At 46.8% G+C, this 20,363-nt stretch overlaps 1 protein-coding gene across 9 annotated transcripts in view; it reads right to left on the minus strand.

The window, feature by feature from the left end:
- Positions 1 to 20,363, minus strand: part of nid2a (nidogen 2a (osteonidogen)) — a 28,985-nt gene that overhangs the window by 2,413 nt on the left and 6,209 nt on the right. Inside the window, exons 4-40 of one of the 9 annotated variants that reach the window (XM_084003956.1) lie at positions 18,451 to 18,552; positions 18,228 to 18,367; positions 18,020 to 18,152; positions 17,594 to 17,941; positions 16,925 to 17,036; positions 15,054 to 15,093; positions 14,844 to 14,953; positions 14,619 to 14,752; positions 14,404 to 14,515; positions 13,787 to 13,987; positions 13,467 to 13,697; positions 10,448 to 10,594; positions 9,938 to 10,066; positions 9,243 to 9,368; positions 8,943 to 9,079; positions 8,747 to 8,852; positions 8,290 to 8,414; positions 8,099 to 8,204; positions 7,853 to 7,986; positions 7,667 to 7,772; positions 7,205 to 7,338; positions 7,011 to 7,116; positions 6,286 to 6,410; positions 6,101 to 6,206; positions 5,862 to 5,995; positions 5,675 to 5,780; positions 5,265 to 5,398; positions 5,078 to 5,183; positions 4,804 to 4,937; positions 4,603 to 4,708; positions 3,750 to 3,883; positions 3,562 to 3,667; positions 2,176 to 2,305; positions 1,998 to 2,098; positions 1,749 to 1,921; positions 1,429 to 1,558; positions 1,180 to 1,351 (exon numbers count right to left, since the gene is read on the minus strand). In XM_084003956.1, the coding sequence (XP_083860082.1) occupies positions 1,180 to 1,351; positions 1,429 to 1,558; positions 1,749 to 1,921; positions 1,998 to 2,098; positions 2,176 to 2,305; positions 3,562 to 3,667; positions 3,750 to 3,883; positions 4,603 to 4,708; positions 4,804 to 4,937; positions 5,078 to 5,183; positions 5,265 to 5,398; positions 5,675 to 5,780; positions 5,862 to 5,995; positions 6,101 to 6,206; positions 6,286 to 6,410; positions 7,011 to 7,116; positions 7,205 to 7,338; positions 7,667 to 7,772; positions 7,853 to 7,986; positions 8,099 to 8,204; positions 8,290 to 8,414; positions 8,747 to 8,852; positions 8,943 to 9,079; positions 9,243 to 9,368; positions 9,938 to 10,066; positions 10,448 to 10,594; positions 13,467 to 13,697; positions 13,787 to 13,987; positions 14,404 to 14,515; positions 14,619 to 14,752; positions 14,844 to 14,953; positions 15,054 to 15,093; positions 16,925 to 17,036; positions 17,594 to 17,941; positions 18,020 to 18,152; positions 18,228 to 18,367; positions 18,451 to 18,552 (4,916 nt within the window). The remainder of the gene's footprint in view (positions 1 to 1,179; positions 1,352 to 1,428; positions 1,559 to 1,748; positions 1,922 to 1,997; positions 2,099 to 2,175; positions 2,306 to 3,561; positions 3,668 to 3,749; positions 3,884 to 4,602; positions 4,709 to 4,803; positions 4,938 to 5,077; positions 5,184 to 5,264; positions 5,399 to 5,674; positions 5,781 to 5,861; positions 5,996 to 6,100; positions 6,207 to 6,285; positions 6,411 to 7,010; positions 7,117 to 7,204; positions 7,339 to 7,666; positions 7,773 to 7,852; positions 7,987 to 8,098; positions 8,205 to 8,289; positions 8,415 to 8,746; positions 8,853 to 8,942; positions 9,080 to 9,242; positions 9,369 to 9,937; positions 10,067 to 10,447; positions 10,595 to 13,466; positions 13,698 to 13,786; positions 13,988 to 14,403; positions 14,516 to 14,618; positions 14,753 to 14,843; positions 14,954 to 15,053; positions 15,094 to 16,924; positions 17,037 to 17,593; positions 17,942 to 18,019; positions 18,153 to 18,227; positions 18,368 to 18,450; positions 18,553 to 20,363) is intronic. The other 8 variants (XM_084003960.1, XM_084003958.1, XM_084003959.1 and 5 more) reach the window with 8 other exon arrangements.

Consider the following 20,363-nt stretch of genomic DNA (forward strand, 5'->3'; position numbering starts at 1 on the left):
CCATGTGTTTATGAGGCTGTACGTTAATTAATCTGATGAAGGCATGGGTGAGCAAGCAGATGTGGGTGTATCAGACATGCTTTTACTTTCAGTCGCTGTGTGTGGTTGTTACTGTGTGTGTGTGTGTGTGTGTGTGTGTGTGTGGGCAACATGTGCAGGCTCCGAAATCACAGAGCACATGCTTAATCGCAAGTGTAGCCGTGTGAAACGGTAATAATTACCTTACGGACTTGGCTTTTTGTTGGTACACACACACACACACACACACACACACACACACACACACACGCACACGCACACACGCACACATAATTGCCCTTCCTTCAGTCAGAAAACAAACTTTAACCTGTCAAAGCAATAATGTGAAAGTTTAAGGTTTGGGTTATTCCTGCATTTGTACCACATTTACACACAAAAACACTCTTTGTCCCACACACACACACACACACACACACACACACACACACACAGTAACAACCACACACACGCACGCATACCTGTTGATGATGTGATTAGTTGGGATGATGAAAAGCAGATGTTATTCTTGGAAAGCTAACCAATGACAGCCTCACTGAATGTGTGTGTGTGTGTGTGTGTGTGTGTGTGTGTGTGTGTGTGTGTGTGACTGTCCAGGATTAATGGCATCAGTGCAGTTTTCTTGGCTCACTTTGGTACAACACTCAGCGAGAGCACTAACAGTCAGGGACCCTCCGCCCAAACCCCATCGACGTCCAGCCTCACACACATGAAGTCATGTGACGCAACGCGATTCCTTTCTGCAGAACGGCTTCAACTGTAATCTGCAGTGTACTAATGAATGCGGTGCCGGCCCTGTTGACTCATCGGGGCTCTGAGGACTTGTTGTGTGTTTGTCATGGCCGTGCTCGTGGGCTGGAAACCATCTGTGGCCTCCCCTGATAGAACGTATACAGTGAAGGCTGCATCTCATTCGGCCTCAGTGGAGCACCTCCGGGATGTGTGTGGGTGTTTGTTTGTTTCGTGCACGGGGAAATCCAGACTAAACTGTCCTGAGGCCGGGTCGTTCCCAGTCTAGATGGGATATATGATCCCTCCAGAGGGTTCTGGGTCCGACCCGGTTTCACAGGATCCTGAGCAGATGCCCAAACCACCTCAACGGGCTCTTTTCAAGGCGAAGAAAAGGAGAAAAAGGGTCTTTACCCGGTGGAAGGGACCACGATGATGGCTCGAGGGTTCACCAAGTCCGTGTCGAACAGCGTCCGCCTCCCACTGCCGTCCAGGTTGGCACTTTCGATCACGTCGGGGTTCGAGTCCACCCAGAACATCAACCTACGCTTGGCATCCACCGCCAAACCTTCGGGACTGACCAGATCTAGGAGAGAGGGTTGAGATCATTTAAAAGTGTGCAACGTTTATAATCAACGAAGGCTCAAGCGTGAGGGTTCTTACTCGTGTTGATGAGGATCTCGGGCTCGGCCCCGGCCGCCATCGATGCTCGGTTGATCGTCCTCGCGGACAAATCCGTCCAAAAGACGTGGTTGTCCTTGCAGTCATAGGCTATCCCGACAACGATGGAACCCTGCACACACACACACACACACGTGAGCATAAGCATGACCTCGTGACCCTTTTCTTTACTTCCTGTAGTTCTAAGATCAGGCTCTATTTTTCATTTGAACACCATCGGAGCTTTTTAAAGTCACTTGATATTTAATAATCGCTATATAGATTATCCAGAGAACATTTGGTATGAAGCGTTCATGTCTTACATGTAGAGTCAGTAGTGTTTTGGACCGGGTGGCATCGAGTCTGGTCCCGTTGAGAGGCAACGCGCCTATTTTCTGCCCCTGAGCGTACAGCAGCGTGATGTCCGTGTTTGGCGGAGGGGTCACGTTTGGGCGGGGCACTGGGCGCACGGTGGGCGGCGCCACAGAGGGAAGGCCTGGGGTGGGATTGGACGGGTTAAAATGGCATCGAACAGCGACATCACGTGTCATTACGGCTGGAAAGAGACTCACACGCAGGTTTGACGACGTCATGTGACCGGGTGCCAGGAACCTCACGCCCGTCCTGGTCCACACACCAGCAGTATGTGGTCTCTCCGTAGCACTGGACTGGACTGAGGGACGACATGCTTTATTAGGTCATCCATCATTAAAAATGAATTCCAACTGGTGTTTTTGTGCGTTTGTGTACCTGAACTGTCCGTCTGTCTCGCACTGAGGCACGTATTGTTGTGGCGCCGGTTGTCCACCGTAGTGCTCGATCAAACTGGCCCTCCATCGCTCGCACACACTCTCGGGGCGCTGGGTCGGAGCCACGGGGCCTGAGGGGGCAAAACACATCCTTCAATTGTAATATACTTCAGTTTACTTACAATACATTCATATTCCTAAGCTTCTTATGCATATAAGGTATATTATTTAAGGGGTTTTTCAAGTTAAACATACATGGTTGTGAGATGACAGCTCGGATCCCATTCTGGTTGTAATTTAGCATGATTTAATCCCATTGTTAGGTTGTTTTCGAGCTCGGGTTTACATCACAGTGACATGTGCTTGATTAACAGTGTTTAAAGAGGCACACACACACACACACACACACACACACAAGCTCGCTTATGTCAATATTGTTTAGCTTGTAAAATCTCTTTAATAACTCACTTTATAGGAGAGCTTTAAAACTAAACCTGAAACCACTTAAGGCTTCCACTAATGTTTATCCTGGCCTCTCTCTGGCTCTCCCCACGCTTCTAATGGGAGATTGGGTGAGAAGAGAGTCGCTCTATAATGAGAGATCAGAGAGGTTCAGACAGAGGGAGACTAACTAAACAATTAGACCATTAAGGGTTTTTCCACCAGGATTTATAGTAGCCGTGGTCAGCATTGCTGCCATCCAGTCTAATGAATCACTTGGTTTCCCTTCTCTTGACTGTTTAACCACATGACCAGCGGTCGCTGTGTCCCTGACGTCCTTCCCAGAAATCAACATGTGGGTCGTCACTGAATCAATGATATTTCAGTCCTTGCTGACACACGTTGGGTGCATTATGGAAACTTCTAAATATGGTGCAAATGTAATTCAAGAACTCAAATTGTCAAATTATGGGGTTATATCCCCGCAAATAAACCCTCTCATACTGAACTATTACTGAGGAAAAGCTGATACAAATCGGCACGTGTTTCTGCCTCTGTTGGACGAGTGGAACAACGTTTCCTCACTCAGCTGGTCTTGTTTTGGTCCGGTTGCCCGGCAGCAACCGGCTGCTCGTCGTACCACGGGGTGACCGCTTCAGATGTTTGGATGCTCATAAATGGAATAGAGGTGGATTTATAGAGCGGCCTCTGTGTGTACGCTAGAGCGTGAGTGAGAGGCTCACGGGGTCACAGGTGACGGCGGTTTAAGTTGCCACCAGGACGTTACATGTCCGATCTTCAGTTCAACTCGATTTTTTGCCTACGCAGCTAAATGATCGTTATATATGGAAAGAAAAGTTCATTATAGAACTTTTTTTAAGGACTGTCTTAAAGGAATAATTCTCAGGAAGGAAATAACCGTTTTTCATCAAAGTCTCAGTCTCACCTGGTCTGTCACAGTCCACATCTGGTGCACCAGGTGGCCTCCTGGTTCCGGCTCTCTCCTGTCCCCGACTGTCCACACACCAACAATGTCCAGTGGAGCCGTGGCACTGAAAAACGATATTATCCATATTAATAATGATAAGAAGAACAAAATCACGATACAAACACACCCTCACATCATAGGTTTACCTGTTGAGGCAGGTATTGTCCTCCCGCATCACACTGAGGGACAAAGGCTCCGATTAAAGGGTGTCCCTCAGGGCTGGTGGTCTGGACGCCGTCTCTGCGGTGCTCGCAGTGAGTCTTAGGACGCTCTGGTTCATCTGGAAACATTTTACAAGCCTGCGTAAGTTATTAGGAAACACACAGGGGTTCTTAGAAACGATATAGGTCACTGTGGTTTAACGAACGACGCCTCAATTTGGATGTTTATGTCTCCTGACTGTCCAGCTCTACGCAGATGACACTGGACTCTCATCAGCAACGTCATGCTGTCGTTATCACCTTACCTTTGCTGTGAGATAATCATGCTCTTTCCTGGTAACCCTGACCTCTGCCTGTAGAAGAATGAATGGATCCTGCATTCTTTCACCGTTTGTATTCACTTTATTTATGACGTTTCGGTCAGTCAGGGTCTTCGATTGGACGCACCTGTCTGTAAGACCTTCTGGGGTCCAAGCACCTAATTAATCCTGACCTCTGAAACACCTCTCTATTATTATAATAGTGACTCCTGACTTATCATGCTACAATCGCTGACAGCCATCTGGCATGCATCACGGACGTTCCTTTCTCTCGGGGTCTGCGATCTACAACTTTTGGCGTGTTCGAGCTCTTCTCATGTCCTGTATAAACTATACTATAAATACTTGCGGCTGGCCTCGTAAAGCGTTTCTGTCAGCCTGCGTGACTCATCCAGAATGTTTGTGTCTAACTCCTTCACCCTGACCTCCTCGCTTCTTCGTCGAGAGGTTAAAACAACTGCTGTATCCACTTTAACGCTCGCGTACGAAACTCAGCCCAAGGAATATTGTGGTCTCACCTGGTTTATCACAGTCTCTGGGTTGTGTACCAGGTGAAGTCCTGGTTCCTGTTCTCTCCTGTCCCCGACTGTCCACACACCAGCAATGTCCACTAGAGCTGTGGCACTAACACAGGAACGAAAGAGCATACATGTGTTACATCTATTGTATGTTTAAAGATATGCAAGCTAATATTAAAGCATGGTAACATGACTACTAACCTGCAGGGGTAGATACTGTCCATCAGCGGTGCACTGGGGCACATAAGCTCCAACGATAGGATATCCCTCTTGACTGGTAGCCTGAGCTCTTTCTCTGTGGTGTTCACAGTGCGTTTTAGGACGCTCTGGTTCATCTGGAAAACATTTACAAGTAAACAAACGTTATTAATTAGCACAAAATAGCGTATATCAAGTCGTAGGTCTGGGCAATATCATCTAAAACTCACATCAGCCCTGGAGAGTTCCCCAATTAATCAAGAATAAGCAGTCTCACCTGGTTTGTCACAGTCTTTCGGTTGTGTACCAGGTGAAGTCCTGGTTCCTGCTCTTTCCTGTCCCCGACTGTCCACACACCAACAATGTCCACTGGAGCCGTGACACTGGATCAACAAAAAAATAATTTAGTTTGTGACTACAATTCTATTTAAGCTACTCCACACAATCGTCAAAAAGACGATTACCTGCAATGATCTATACTGCCCGTCATCATCACACTGAGGTACGTAGGCACCAAGAACAGGGTGTCCCTCAGGGCTGGTGGTCTGGACGCTGTCTCTGTGGTGCTCACAGTGAGTCTTAGGACGCTCTGGTTCATCTGGATGAGAAAGATTCATGCATTTTCACAAGGCATGAGGAAATGTAGGTGGTGTTGTGCACGAATGTCTGTTTTTAACCACACATCTTCTGCACTGGGGTGCCACATGGTTCAGTACTGAGCCCACTACTATTCCCCAGTACCTAAAGCTCACTCTGAAAGCTGCACGATGTTTGATTTCAGCCGCCATCTATTGTGGCTTCCCATTTAGCAGAGACCCAATACTTGAATGTGTCTATAAGTCTGGATGCAAATTGCTGGAAACGGCAGTCTCACCTGGTTTGTCACAGTCGACCCGTGGCGTACTATGAGGCGTCCTGGTTCCTGCTCTCTCCTGTCCCCTACTGTCCACACACCAACAATATCCAGTCGAGACGTAGCACTGAACAATAAAATAATCGGCCGTTATTACACGTACTAAGCCTTAAACATGATGTCTCTATACATCCGAAGCAGATGTTACCTGTTGAGATGAGTACTGTCCGTTTGAATCACACTGAGGTACGAACACTCCCAGTAAGGGGTACCCTTCTGGACTGGTAGTCTGTATACTGTCCCTGTGCTGCTCACAGTAGGTTTTAGGAGGCACAGGTTCATCTGGGGATTTCAGATTAAAGTGAATAAAGTATTAATACTCTAATAAGATATTCCTCAGAGCTGGTAATCAACAAAAACAATCAGTTTTTTAAATCTTTCCCTCACCTGGTTTGTCACAGTCTTTGGGTTGTGTACCAGGTGAAGTCCTGGTTCCGGCTCTCTCCTGCCCCCTATTGTCCACACACCAACAATGTCCAGTGGAGCCGTGGCACTGGAGCAAAAATGAATATTATGTTTACATTTCTTCATATTCCTTCACGTTGCATGAATCATCATCACCAGATGCTGACCTGTAGAGCTATGTACTGCCCGTCATCATCACACTGAGGCACAGAGGCACCAAGAATAGGGTGTCCCTCAGGGCTGGTGGTCTGGACGCTGTCTCTGTGGTGCTCACAGTGAGTCTTAGGACGCTCTGGTTAAAGAAGGGAGATAAAGACGGGCAAAGTGAAGTAGTATGAGTCAACGCTGGATATATGGGCTGGGCTGTGTTTGTGTAAAGGTGCACTTTAAAAGGACGACTGGGGTCGTGTTTATTTTCTCACTGACAACTCACTTCACTTAAAAAAGGCCGAAGGTCATAAAATCCATTCAGCTGGTATATACAGTATCTGTGTCAGCTTTGAGTTTGTATGAAAAGAAATAAAGTTTGAGTTACTTTGAGCTTAATCTGACTGTTTCCTTTAGGTTCAACTTCCCACCACACACACACACAGTCTTGCAGTGATATCACCTGTTTTTCCAGGCATTCCAAGGCTGTGACCCAATGACCTCAGCAGTGCCCCCTTACAAGGTTAGACATACGCTCACGGAAACGTGCTGTCTCTTTGACTTGCCATTGAGTTGAGGAATTAGCGGGTTCACAGGTCAATGTTTTGCGAGAAAGCCTTGGAGGGCCGTGACATAATGCACCTGCCGACGCTGGGACCGTTACCGCACATGGCAAAACAGTTTCAAGTGAAGCTCAATGGAGGGAGAGGATATCTGTCTATGCATGAATGTTTTTCCTTCTCACCTGGTTTGTCACAGTCTGTCGGTGGCGCACCAGGTGACGTCCTGGTTCCGGCTCTCTCCTGTCCCCTACTGTCCACACACCAGCAATGTCCAGTGGAGCCATGACACTGAAACATACACATTATGTACATTTAATTAATTCAAAAACGATATCAGTTAATCTGTCGGTGGATATGCCGATCACTCTTTACGGACCTGCAGTGGTGCGTACTGTCCTTCTGCATCACACTGAGGGACGTAGGCACCAAGAACAGGGTGTCCCTCAGGGCTGGTGGTCTGGACGCCGTCTCTGTGGTGCTCACAGTGAGTTCTAGGACGCTCTGGTTCATCTGGAAAAGGAAAGAAAATGTGCTGTTGAACTAATTTGTCATCATTTTTCATACTTTTGACCCTGCTGATCACACAAACAAGGATGGTGTCATCTGCATATGTGAGAATGTTGGAAATAATTCACAAATCCGCATACGTTATTAAGAAACGCACAATGGTTCTCAGCAAATATATAGGTCTGTTTTTGGGCGTTCAATCAGGGAGGAAAGCATAACATTTATTTGCATGTGAAATCTTGAGATGGTATGAAAATATCACGATTTTCCTGGCTTCTTAAAAACACACTGGAATCACTTCATGTTATCAAATAATAACATAAATCCTCACCTGGTCTGTCACAGTCTTTGGGCGCTGTACCAGGTGGAGTCCTGGTTCCTGCTCTCTCCTGCCCCCTAATGTCCACACACCAGCAATGCCCACTGGAATGATGACACTAAAATAACAACAGTTACCATAATTAATGAAACCGCTTCAATATGAAATTAATGGATGAAACAAATGACGAGCACTGACTTGTAATGATCTGTACTGTCCGTCATCATCACACTGAGGTACGTAGGCACCGATTAAAGGGTGTCCCTCAGGGCTGGTGGTCTGGACGCTGTCTCTGTGGTGCTGGCAGTGAGTTTTAGGACGCTCTGGTTCATCTGGATGAGAAAGATTCATGCATTTTCACAAGGCATGAGGAAATGTAGGTGGTGTTGTCATCTGCATATGTGAGCATGATGGGATGAACCAAGAAGAATGCATGTGCTTCACCTGGTTTGACACAGTCTGTGGGGGTTGTACCGGGTGGTGTTCTTGTCCCGGTTCTCTCCTGTCCATTACCGTCCACGCACCAACAATGTCCGGTGGAACCATGACACTGCAGACAATAACACCAGCTTTAATACTACACTTTATTAGTATGGACTTAAGTTCACCTTTGACATACTTAATGTGTGACACACCTGTAGAGCTATGTACTGCCCGTCATCATCACACTGAGGCACAAAGGCACCAAGAATAGGGTGTCCCTCAGGGCTGGTGGTCTGGACGCCGTCTCTGTGGTGCTCACAGTGAGTTCTGGGACGCTCTGGTAAAGAGAACGGTGATAAAGATGGACAACATTTTTAAATAAATATATATATACTGACATTAATCAGTAGTATACACTATTAAGGGATATCTTCACGAGTGAATTAAAAAAGCTGTCTAGCTCGTTTCATGGCAGAGAAGTGAAAAATAGGACTTTAAAACTGACTAGCATCATAATAAAAACATGCTTTGCTGCCATTTTACCAGTTTGCAGCCTATTGTTATGATTTTCGGGATAATATCGTGTGTCTGGCAGGATAATCATGACATGTCTTCTCTTGAACTCTAAGCAAAGAGATAGATAATTGTGTCAATGGGAGTATATCTCACCTGGTCTGTTACAGTCTTTGGGCGCTGTCCCAGGTGGAGTCCTGGTTCCGGCTCTCTCCTGCCCCGTAACGTCCACACACCAACAATGTCCAGTGGAGCCGTGGCACTGGAACGGATGATTAAATGTTTCCAAATGAGTACACCACCTAACTCACGTCGTCGTCGTCACACAGCCGTGCGTTTTTTCAACCGTCACCTGCAGTTGCCTGTAGCGTCCGTCGGAGTCGCACTGAGGGACGAAGGCTCCGAGACTCGGCCGGCCGCCATGCTCCGATCCACTCTGCAGGCTGTCTCTGTGTTGCTCACACTGGCTCTTTGGGACGACGGTCTGTGCTGCAGACACATAATAATACCACATGTGCACATTTATAATCTCTTTGCATACGCCAACATGATCATCTTATTTAAGATTATTTCATTTGAATATTCGTTTCTTGACAAAATGCCTGGATGGATGCATTCTCTTTTAAAAAATTACTATGATAATTGTACTGACCTTCCTGCTGGGTACAGTAGAAGCCATCCCCATAAAAGCCAGGCTGGCACTGGCACTGGAAGGACCCCAGCGCATTGATGCATCTGCCACTGATGTGACACGGAGACGAGCTGCATTCGTCGACATCTAAGAAAAAAGAAAATTCCACGGATCTCTATATGCATATCTAGGAATAAATCAGTCCACGTATCTTATCAGTATTTGGTTTGTGGTCCTGGATCGTTTCCAGGCCTCATGTAAAGTAACTGTCAAGCCGGGAGGTAGGGAGGGTCTAAAGGAAGTTCATCAAAAGTTCACACTAATGGGTGAAAGGAGGACACACACCGGCAGGACCTCTCTCCTCCACACATTCCAAAGCAAAAACACACATTGTGTCATTGCTCCATTTGTCTTTCACTTTCACCCCCCCCCCCCCCCCCCCCCCCCCCTCTCCCGTCTAACCTCACCCTCTCTTTCTCACATTAGTCCTCCCGTTCCCACCCTCGTTCTCACATTTGTCACCCATCCTCCCCTCTCGCTGCGGTGCCTAGCTTTTGCAGCTGTGCGAAGACAAATATGTGGAGCCCTTCCAAAATATCCAGCTCCTTTTGGAACATGCTGCACTGCGTGCTCCGATACAACCAACGACGACGAGACGGGAGAGTGACGGCCGGTCAAGTTCATTTAATTATACAGTGATAATATAAGGAACTCACCAACACAGGTACGTCCATCGAAGCCGAACTCGTAGCCGCTCTGGCACTGGCAGCGGTGGCTCCCAGGCAGGTTCACGCACTGAGCATGAGCGCCGCAGGAAGCCAAGCTCTCAGCACACTCGTCTACATCTGCAGTGAGACATGGCAGAGTGAGACGGGTAACTCATATACCAGGAATCCATATCTACCAGTATCTAACACGCTGCATGTAAAAGATGGAATTAAAGGACAGTTTGAGGCTCGATCGTGCGACAAACAGCTGAGCGGGAAGAGAAAAGGTTCAGATGATGCCATCCAGCCTGTGCTCGACCTCTCAGACGTTGATGAAACACAGAAGCGGCTTCGACCTTGTCAGCGTGTGCATGTGGCAACATTCATCCCATGTCCCGATTCTTTAAAGAGGACCAACTCTGCTCCTTTTCTGCTCCATACTTGGATTCCAGGCTCTATTTGACCTCCTGCCCCTCTGCTATATAACACGAAAGGAAAGGGAAGAAGCATCATAGGTACCGTAACAGTTGCGTCCATCTCCTCTGTATCCAGTAGCGCACTGGCACTGGAAGGCCTGGCCCTCCTGTGGGATGCACTGGGCCGTGGTGTCACAGTCGTGGTTCCCGGCGTAGCAGGGGTTCACCAGCTCCGGGCCCGTCGGCTCCACTGCACAGAGGAGGAGACGCAGATTACAGGACATGATGGGACGACATGTAAAAATGATGATCCTGGCCAATAAAGGGGAGGAGTTTTTTCTATGTACAAACCCAAAATAACAATCACTTTAAAATAAACCCTGAAGGTCCTGAATTGAGATGAATTGAGATTCTTTGACAGAAAAACAGGCCGGTGATTACGGGGCTGATTCCAGGAGGGCCTAACCAAACACACATGTGGAAATCACTCGGCGCACATTCCCATAGGACGGTTTCCTCCGAGGAAGCGACTCCCTTCGTCCCCTCAATATTGGCCATGTGGAGAATGTTAGACACGCATGCACATGAGAGAGACGTACAGAGACAGGGGGATGAGTGAGCGGATGTGTGCTCGGGGTTTTCCTCATACCAAGACAATTTAAAGAAGCAACTCCAAGACTCATTTCGGGGGAAAATCAGGAGAAGAATGTGACGGCCTTAGAAATATGCTCAGTATTAAAGGACGCTGCAATGTAAACCTCAAATCCTGGTGCATTTATCCCCCAGCTGAATCTGGATTTTCATCATTTTAAGGTTATTCTGCTGTTGGACCAAAAGAAACAGCACGTGTGATGGATGAAGTGTAGTATGGCTTCCATGTAAATGTCTAGATAAGAAAAGCAAACCACCTAAAAGTCTGTATTTAATGATGTTTTGGGGCTTTATTTTATGATGGACTTTTTCTGTGCTATTAGGGGAGCATATAAACAAAAACACACACCTCCACCTAAACGAAGGCAAACACACACAAGACGTGAGGGCACAGCTTGCTTTCATCCCTCGAGCCCAGAGGCCAATGTTTGGCTCATTATCACAGAACGAGAGACTCTTTAAAGTCCTGAACGTGGAGATGAGAGGGCGAGACGCACATGGATGGAAGAAGAAAAAGAAGAAGAAAAAAAAACACACACACGGAGGGATAATTAGAGAGAGAGAGAGAGAGAGAGAGAGAGAGAGAGAGAGAGAGAGCACGCAAACACAACACACCATCAAAGCATTGAGTGCAGTTTCCCACCTGTTGCTTTTTTTACAAAACTCCTCCTCCACACACACACACACACACACACACACACACACACACACACACACACACACACACACACACACACACACACACACACACACACACACACACACACACACACACACACACACACACACACAGGTAGATTCTGTTCTCTCTCTCCGTTCTTCCGCATTTTCTCATTCTCATGACATCAGCGGGCAACTATTCTGCCCGGCAACTCCCCCCCTCCTCCGATAGAAAATCTGTCATTGGCTTGGATATTATTTCCCAGAGTGTAAGACCCTTGAACACACACACACACGTTCTCTCTCTCTCTCACACACACACACACACCACTTAACCCATGTTTACAAAACCCCTGATCCCCGAAAGCTCTTCCAGCTGTGCTCTGGGTGTATCGGTGCGTGTGCGTGTGCATGTGTGAGACGTGTCATCATAACCTTTTTAATCAACGTGTTGACATTTAAATGACAGAAACTTGGTCTGGATTCAAAAACTGGGGAAAAAAAAAAAAAAACAACAGTCTCCCTCATCTCTGTCTTTTCATCTCCATGTTTCGGGGTCTCGATCTGGTTTTCATCAGGTGGAGCGGGTAAGCATGACCACAGTGCGTTGATGGAACATGACACATGTTCATGCCCTATTTACACGCATGTTTATTTCTAACGTTTTCCTGCTGGGATCTGGAGAAAACGAGTGCAGATGATGCAAGATAAAAAGTAACAATAAAAGCAGAGAGGACATAAAGTGGGAGAAACCTCAAATCAAACGTGATTAAAAAGCAAACTTCCAGCCCCAGAAACGCTGATCTGAGCACCCTTAGTATTCATTTACTTATATAACTCAAATATTTACGGCCATTGTTTGCCTCTATAAAAAGGCCACAGAACCAAGCCAATCTTGTCACAATACAAAGTTTAGTGGTTTTGGCTTCATGTCCCCGGACCACAAGCTATTCTTCAGAAACCAACGACGAGATGAAGACCCTTCTCTCCATTCTCCCATATGTATTCATCTCTCTGCATTCAGCCCTCTCGCTGGTCCATATTTGAGCCAATCCTCATGAACAAACCAAGTCCGAAAACCCAACGTCCGCCGCGACCCAAATCACAGCCAAACACACAGTGTGTCCACATTGTTTTCTATGGTTTCCATGCGTAATTATGCATCAGCTTGCAGCGTGTGTGCTCAAAGCGGAGCTCTGTCCAACTCTGCGCCGTGGCTTGGCTGAGGTTTCTGCGGCGGCGCTGCAACAATTACGAGGTGGTGGGTTTGCTAGCTGTGGCTCTGGAACCCAAAACCTCATGTTCTTGACGCCCCAGTGTGTTCGCCCACTTCGGGATTGGATTTAAACTCGGATATTCGGTCCTCCATGTGATGCTTTTGTTAAATGCAACAGTGTCCACGCACACATTTATATTGTTATTTTGTGTTTGACGTATCGTTATTGTTCCTTTTTTTCTGTTTTTTTAATGAGGGCTGAAATACAAATCGTCCCTTCAGGAACTCATTAAGGTTTACTCTGCTTTCTTTCATCACAGTTGTACTCTGCCGAGGCTGTAAATCATTTCAAGACTGCGATTAGAGCCCAAAGCTGTATTCTGTACAGCACACGTTTCCAATTAGCTGAAGTTGTGGATACCACCTGGTACTTTTTCTGGTCGAGCTGAGATGAAACGGCATCGCACCAAAAATGCGTATCTCCGATTTGAGACCAGTGGAGAAGAGGCATTAGATACTAGTCATATCAATTATGTCACTATTTGTTTTTATGTTAATATGAAGAAGAGGAGGATCTCATCCCAGGTTGACTCACCTCCGACGGGGCTGATCTTGTTGGTGATGGCGTATCTCAGGATGCGCTCCTCTTTGACGTACATCACAAACACCCGCTCCATGGTGATCTGCAGCGTGTCCTGGACGGCGGCGCGGTTGTCGTGGCGACAGTCGCGGTAGGTGATGTTCTGCTTCAGCTGGAAGGAGAAGGTCTCCGAGCCGCGCTCGGCCGAAACCACTGAATACTCCCTCACAGAGGTGGAGGTGGCAACTGGTGGGAAGGAGAAGGTAAAACGTTTTCGGCAAACGGAGGCATCAAAATCTATCATGCGATTTGCTTGTTGTGGTTGTCATGGTTACCAGATGGGTAGTACTGGTAGATCTCCTTGAAGGGGTCCATGGTGACCTCGGCTCCGGGGGGCAGGAAGGGCACGTTGCCGTTGAGCGCCGTATCCACGGTGAGGTGGTTGTGGTCGTCGAGGCCGCGGCCCGTCTGGGTGATGGACAGGCGCTGGTTGCCGGGGTAGAAGACCACCTCTGCACGACGAGTGAACTCAGCACCTGGTCATAAAATCAGCCCATCAATCAATCTGTTTGTGTATTTAGAGATTCATTTTAATTTACATTACGGCGTACAAAGCAACAGTGTTGGCAGCAGTGTGCATGTATCATAAAAAGTGGAATGTGTGCAATGGTTACATCTGCACAGAGCGCACACACACACACACACACACACACACACACACACACACACACACACACACACACACACACACAGCTGCTTCCTATTAGAGAGGAGGTGGAAGCCTGATATCACATCACATCCCTGGAGACAATACAGCTGGCTGGGAGACAGAAAACACACACACACACACACACACACACACACACCGCAGAGGACTCCCCTCGTCTCTCTCCAGATGTGCTCAAGAGTCAAGACACACAAGCAACATCATTTAACCAAACACACAGTGTACCTGTGATTTTGAATCCCGCTTGGCTATTGGGCAGCTCCAGAGCAAAGAGCCATCCAAACAACTCTCCTATTGGTGCGAGTGGCATCAGAGCCCAGCCCACTGGCTCGGGTACCTGACCAATCAGCACGGAGTTCACAAACCGGAGAAAGAAACGTGGATGAGAGGAGAATTCAAATCGTATAGAGCGTAAACGAGACCCGCTTCCAGACCCTCACCTCGCTGATGGCCGTGTACGCTCTGCCGTCTCCCACCACGATGTAGGCGTGAAGGTCGATGTTGTTCAGCTCCACCGGAGTCGAACCCACGGTCACCGTCCCGCTCACCTTCCCGCTCACCCGCTGGGGAGCACCTAAACGCACCGGAGCAGAGGTTACCACCAAGAATACCACTTTCCACTTCCAGATTCACGGATCTCAGTGCGTTAACGGCGGCGCTCTTACCCTCGGGGAGACATTGGCGTCCGTTCCCGTAGAAGCCAGGCCGGCAGTGACAGCAGAAGCCCGTGGCGTAGTCGGAGCAGAATGCATTCTGGGAGCACTGCTGTTGGAATCTAGAAGAAAAAACACATTTAGGATATAAAACACATTACGATCAGATCCCACTGGAGTAGTTCCAAAATGAAAACCATTCACTTTCTAATCATCACGTACCTGGCACACGTTTCCTTATTCTCTGTCGTGTACTGAATCACTGGGGGAGAGAGCGAGAAAATGATTATTATAATGCATCACATACACAACACATGCAAGGAATATCCTAATGTCTTCCATACAAGATCCTCGGAATAATGGGGGAAAGCCGTACATGCAGACCAGCTTTATCACCTGCCAAGATCACGTCAGGCATCTTACCTTGATCTTTTTAAACTCATTTTCATGGCTTCACTTTCCTCAGACAATAATTCAGTTTCTTTGGGAATAAGGAATGGACGGAGGAAGAGAAGATGTATGTGTTTCCAGTATTTACGTCACACGCAGGTTTAAATAGAGACGGAACATTAAAAGAGGCTGTACAGATGGACGGGAGACACACACACACACACACACACACACACACACACACACACACACACACACACACACACACACACACACACACACACACACACACTATTGGAGAGAAACCAGCTGTTGCCGTCATGCCTCCGACACAAATTCACCTTCATGAACCCCCAAAGGTATCTATGGCTACATCCACTATTAGGTTTTAAAATGCATGACTTTCGCTACATTTTACAGCGAGCGCCCATGTGACGACCCCCGAAAACACGTTCGCAGCTAAGCAACCAATCAGAGGAGCCGCTTCTACAATATGTAGTATTTACATGTGCTGGTCTAAACACTAAGCCATGAGAACAAGCCTCTTTCTGACAAACAGGAAGTCATAAAACGCATTTATTTGGAATAAACAATAAGCATGAAAAGTGGCGGTCGCTATTGCTGAGCAGACAAAAGAGGAAGAATTGCACCAATGTTTGCCAGACCACGAAAAAACTCTGAAAAAATATTTTAAATGCCTCCAGAATAAAGTCAGGAGTTGAATTGCAAACTGGTCAAGGAATGCTCTCTACTCGTACGTCTCTGTCTTTTTAATAAATGGCTGATTTGGGATCTAAATGTAGCATTTTATCATCCTACAGGGGCGCACACACACACACACACACACACACACACACACACACACACACACACACACACACACACACACACACACACACACACACACACACACACACACACACACAGGATGTCAGGATATTTTCTCATCCACACAGGAGACAAATCGCTGTGCTGCTACACATAAAACACGTCCGAATGTTGTGGATGGACCCACATGCTGCTATCCCAATGTTTTTTTATGTTTCATAAACATCAAATCCATCAGCGTAGGCGTGTGTATTGGGAAATTGTGCTTTTTTTTTTTTACATTTTCTCATTTTGGAAATGTACACACAGTCACAACTCAGAGGCCGCATCCTTCGGAGGGGCCTTGAAGGCCTCCCAAATGAGACAAACATCCTTTAAAATCTATATGAAAAAAGCCTTTTTAACTTTTTTCACATCACATCCTCATATTGTTCACTTATTTAACAATATATGCCAAAAGAATACTGTAATTCATTTCTGGAAAACACAATCTGTTGACATATTTCTTTGCATCTTCTTAGAAAAACTGCATTTCATCACTCCGGACCGAGTTCAATGACTTAATAAGATTAGACTCTTATGTAACCAGGCGAGTTGACTGAGAACACATTCTTGTTTATGGCAAAAGTCTGTGGGAGACGTTGCAGGGGAGGGAGTGTTGGACACACACACACACACACACACACACACACACCTGGAGCTGCCCAGCACAACGGCAGTATTGTACTGCCAGCTGCTGAGCAGCTCCGCGGCGGAGGGCAAGGTAACGTTACCCTCCTGTTCCTCAAAGTCTCATAACTCCAGCAGACCTCATATATATATATATATATATATATATATATATATATCCATATTCATATGGTTTTGTCTCTTACCCCCAGTTTCAATATCCAGGTCTTCTTCATCTACGCTGACCACGTGGCCTCCAGGGGACAGCGGTGGTTCGTTCCTGTGAGGGGGGTAGAGGTCCACCACCTCCAGAGGAACCTACAGGGGGAACAGGCCACGTTTAACTGCAAATATGTTTATCCTGCTGTCTTCCAGAGCCGAGCCCAAACCTTCTAACTCCCTCCAGATGCTGTAAACCAGACAGCTATGATCTACGCATGCTTTACATATTGTATAGGGTATAATGATTGCAGCAGTTTAGCCAGCGCATTGTTGATACCGGCATACTGTCTCCAAAAGAGCGTTCCATCAGAACCGCAGAATTTACAAAAAAGGCGATTTTTAAATCGTTCTTGCAAAAGTCTGACAGTTTAAATTCCTCCACTACAATGAGTGAGGTTTATGGAGGATTGTGCTGCCGTCCGCAGGAGAAATCAAATCAACTCCACGCTTAAATACAGTCTTGTGGCTTTGCATTGTTTGCAGCTCAGGTGTTTTTGATTTAAAAAAATGGAAATCCCGAACCAAAACTGCTGTGAACATCTTTAAACAAGAATTTAAAACATATTTATTTCACATTGCCTTCATCTAACCATAACTCTTCCTTCCAACTCCCTCTGGATGAAGGATGCTATCTAAATAAATAGGATTATTACCTGTGGTTGCTGGTCCTGATTCTGCTGAGCATCTCTTTCTGGTTGTCTTTCTGCAGGATAAGAGGGAGCATACTGCCTCTCTGCTGGCTCCGAATTGTACCGGGGTTCAGAGGTCAATGGCACATCTTCTCTGCCGTACGACCCCCGATGGCCAGAATCCTCTGGAGGGGATGAGGGCACATCAGGACTCGGGTGAAGGGACTGTGAGTGGTCGCCGCGAGCAGAGGCTGGCTGGAATTCAGGGTCGCCGCCCGTCAGAGGGTAATCGTCTTCCACCTCCTGGTTATCGGGGTCAAACGTGTTGTCGGGGTATTCCTCGAACTCGCCGTACTCGGGGGTGGTGGTGTCCTAGGAGCAGAAACCACGGGGGGATCAGAGGAGTTCCCTGCGACCGTTGACTGTACTTGAAATTGATTAAAAATTTACCAGAGAGAGGCCGTGTCCTCCAGTTGGTGGCGTAACGAGGAGGCCACCAGTGGATGCAGGAACTATGTTGTCGAAAGAGTAACGGTTCCCGGTGTGGAAAAGCCAAACACCTGGAATCCCAGTATTACCAACCCTAAAGAAAGCAGGAAACCATTCAGTTGTGTATTCTCTGGCCAAACAAAGCTAGTGTTAATCTCGTTCTTCTTACTGGTAGAGGTTTTTAAAGCTCTGGTTGTCGCTGGTGACGCTGTAGTGAGGTCCCTCGGTTCGGGAGAAGATCAGATATGTGATTTCTCCTCTGCTGAAGCCGACTCGAGCAGGAAGCTCGATCTCGACATTGTAAGACTCCTAGAAACAGAAACAAGTCAAATAATTAGCTGTGGCATTAACATCAGTTGGTACAATAATGCAGTGGTTAAATATCCGTTTACCTTGGGGCGCGTCCCAAAGAAGTTCAGTCCACCTTCAGGGTAGAGGAAGAGGACATAGGAATCGGTCTCATCGTAACCGATCACAGCCTGGAACGTATTGACCTGAAGAGAGAGACGAGGTGGTCATTCAGACTTCTTTCTAAGCAGAGGAGTCGCCCCCTGATGGCCAGCAGAGAGAATGCAAGTTTCACTCATCATTTCCTCGTAGTTTATTTCAAGAAACTCCATCGTATGTAAAAGCTGTTTTATTTTCGGCCACTAATGGTGGAAAGTAGAGCAGCTTACTGGTGATCAAGATGGTGTCTAATTATCATTTTCTGCTCTGCCGGCGTGGGATGAGGATGAGCTCCCCACCTGTGCGTACCAGCCTCAAATTATTCTCACACTCAGGGAGAACTATTTAAACTTCACACCTCTCCTCAGACCTCCCCCCCCCCCCCCCCCTCTGTCTCCCCCTCTTCCTCTCCTGGGATTCGTGTTGTAACTTCTCACCCTTCCTTCGACCGCCGCTAATTATCGTCTGCACTTCTACTTTGAACTAATTAGAATTCAGCAGATAAAGAAAACTATTTTTTCTACCAGAACTTCCTCTTTAAACGGCCGAGTGGAGGAACTTCTTTCCTACGTGTGCGTGGTGGCGTCCGGCCCACGCCGCCTCCCAAAAACCACAGTTGAAAAAACACACATTTGGTGAATGAGGGGAAAGACTGTGAGTGATCCCATGTTGTTTTCCTTTGGGACACAATCAGATTATCTGTATATAAGCGCACACACACACACACACAGGCCGAGACATGTACACACACACACACACACACACACACACACACACCTCGGTCTCTCAACCCCCAGCCCAGATGTTGATCTCCACAGCTGTCTTCCTGTGTGTCTGGGCATCTTTCACGATGTTACAACATGCGAACCAGACGCTGTTACAATCACACACACACACACACACACACACACACACACACACACACACACACACACACACACACACACACACACACACACAGATGTCCCTCCGCCTATATCTCTCTCATGTGAATGTATGTGTGTGTTCCTAATTGTTTACATCAACATCTTTAAGCTATCTTGTTGTTTGCGGGCGGGGAGGACTTGGTAGCCTCCGGGCTCTGTGTAATTACTAAGGAGGGGGTCTTTCTTTTCCTTTTTTCTGTCTTTGGGAGGAGAAGAGGCTGGGGGAGCTACAAGAGTGGATCTGCTTCTTCTTCATATCCTTTCTCAGTGTCTGTATTTTGCTGAGGGGGAGGCTATAGGTCTGGTTTACAGTGGGAGAAAGATCCAAACAGTTATGAAAAGTCGAGTCAACAAGAGAACATATGAGTCAGCGTGTTTCCATTAAAGTCTTTTCAGAGCATTTCTGTGAGATTCCTTCGGGGAATTTATTTCCCACACATATCATGCGGTCCTGATTTTAGTGCCTCTATATGGATGGAAATGTCACAGTTGGCCAACACATTAATCCAGACTGAAATAGCTCAACGACCATTGGGTTTTCCTTTTCCTCTGCAGTAAAGCAGATCAAGAATTGCGATATTTAGCTTTTCTTAGTGCATAAAACAGGTAGATGGAAACGCCTTCCGAAAGACGTGCACAAAGAATTCCATGATTAGATACAGATGCTTCTGGAAAGCAGTATGAACGCCGTCTTCAAGTTCAAACCCATTAAAGGGATGGTTTATTCTGGGGGGAAATATGCACATTTGTATTCTTGACGACGGTTGTATGAGAAATCATTTTCAAGCCTCCAGTTTGTCGCCACGTTGGGATTTTTGCAACCAGTGAAAGGAAGTGACCATATTTGGATGGATCATAATTTACTAAATTAACATCATGCTGGATTGAAGAAGACTTGAAACTAGAGATCGAGACCATAATCTTGTGTTTAC

This window comes from Eutrigla gurnardus, assembly GCF_963514095.1.
Source record: "Eutrigla gurnardus genome assembly, chromosome: 24".
Lineage (NCBI taxonomy): Eukaryota > Metazoa > Chordata > Actinopteri > Perciformes > Triglidae > Eutrigla > Eutrigla gurnardus.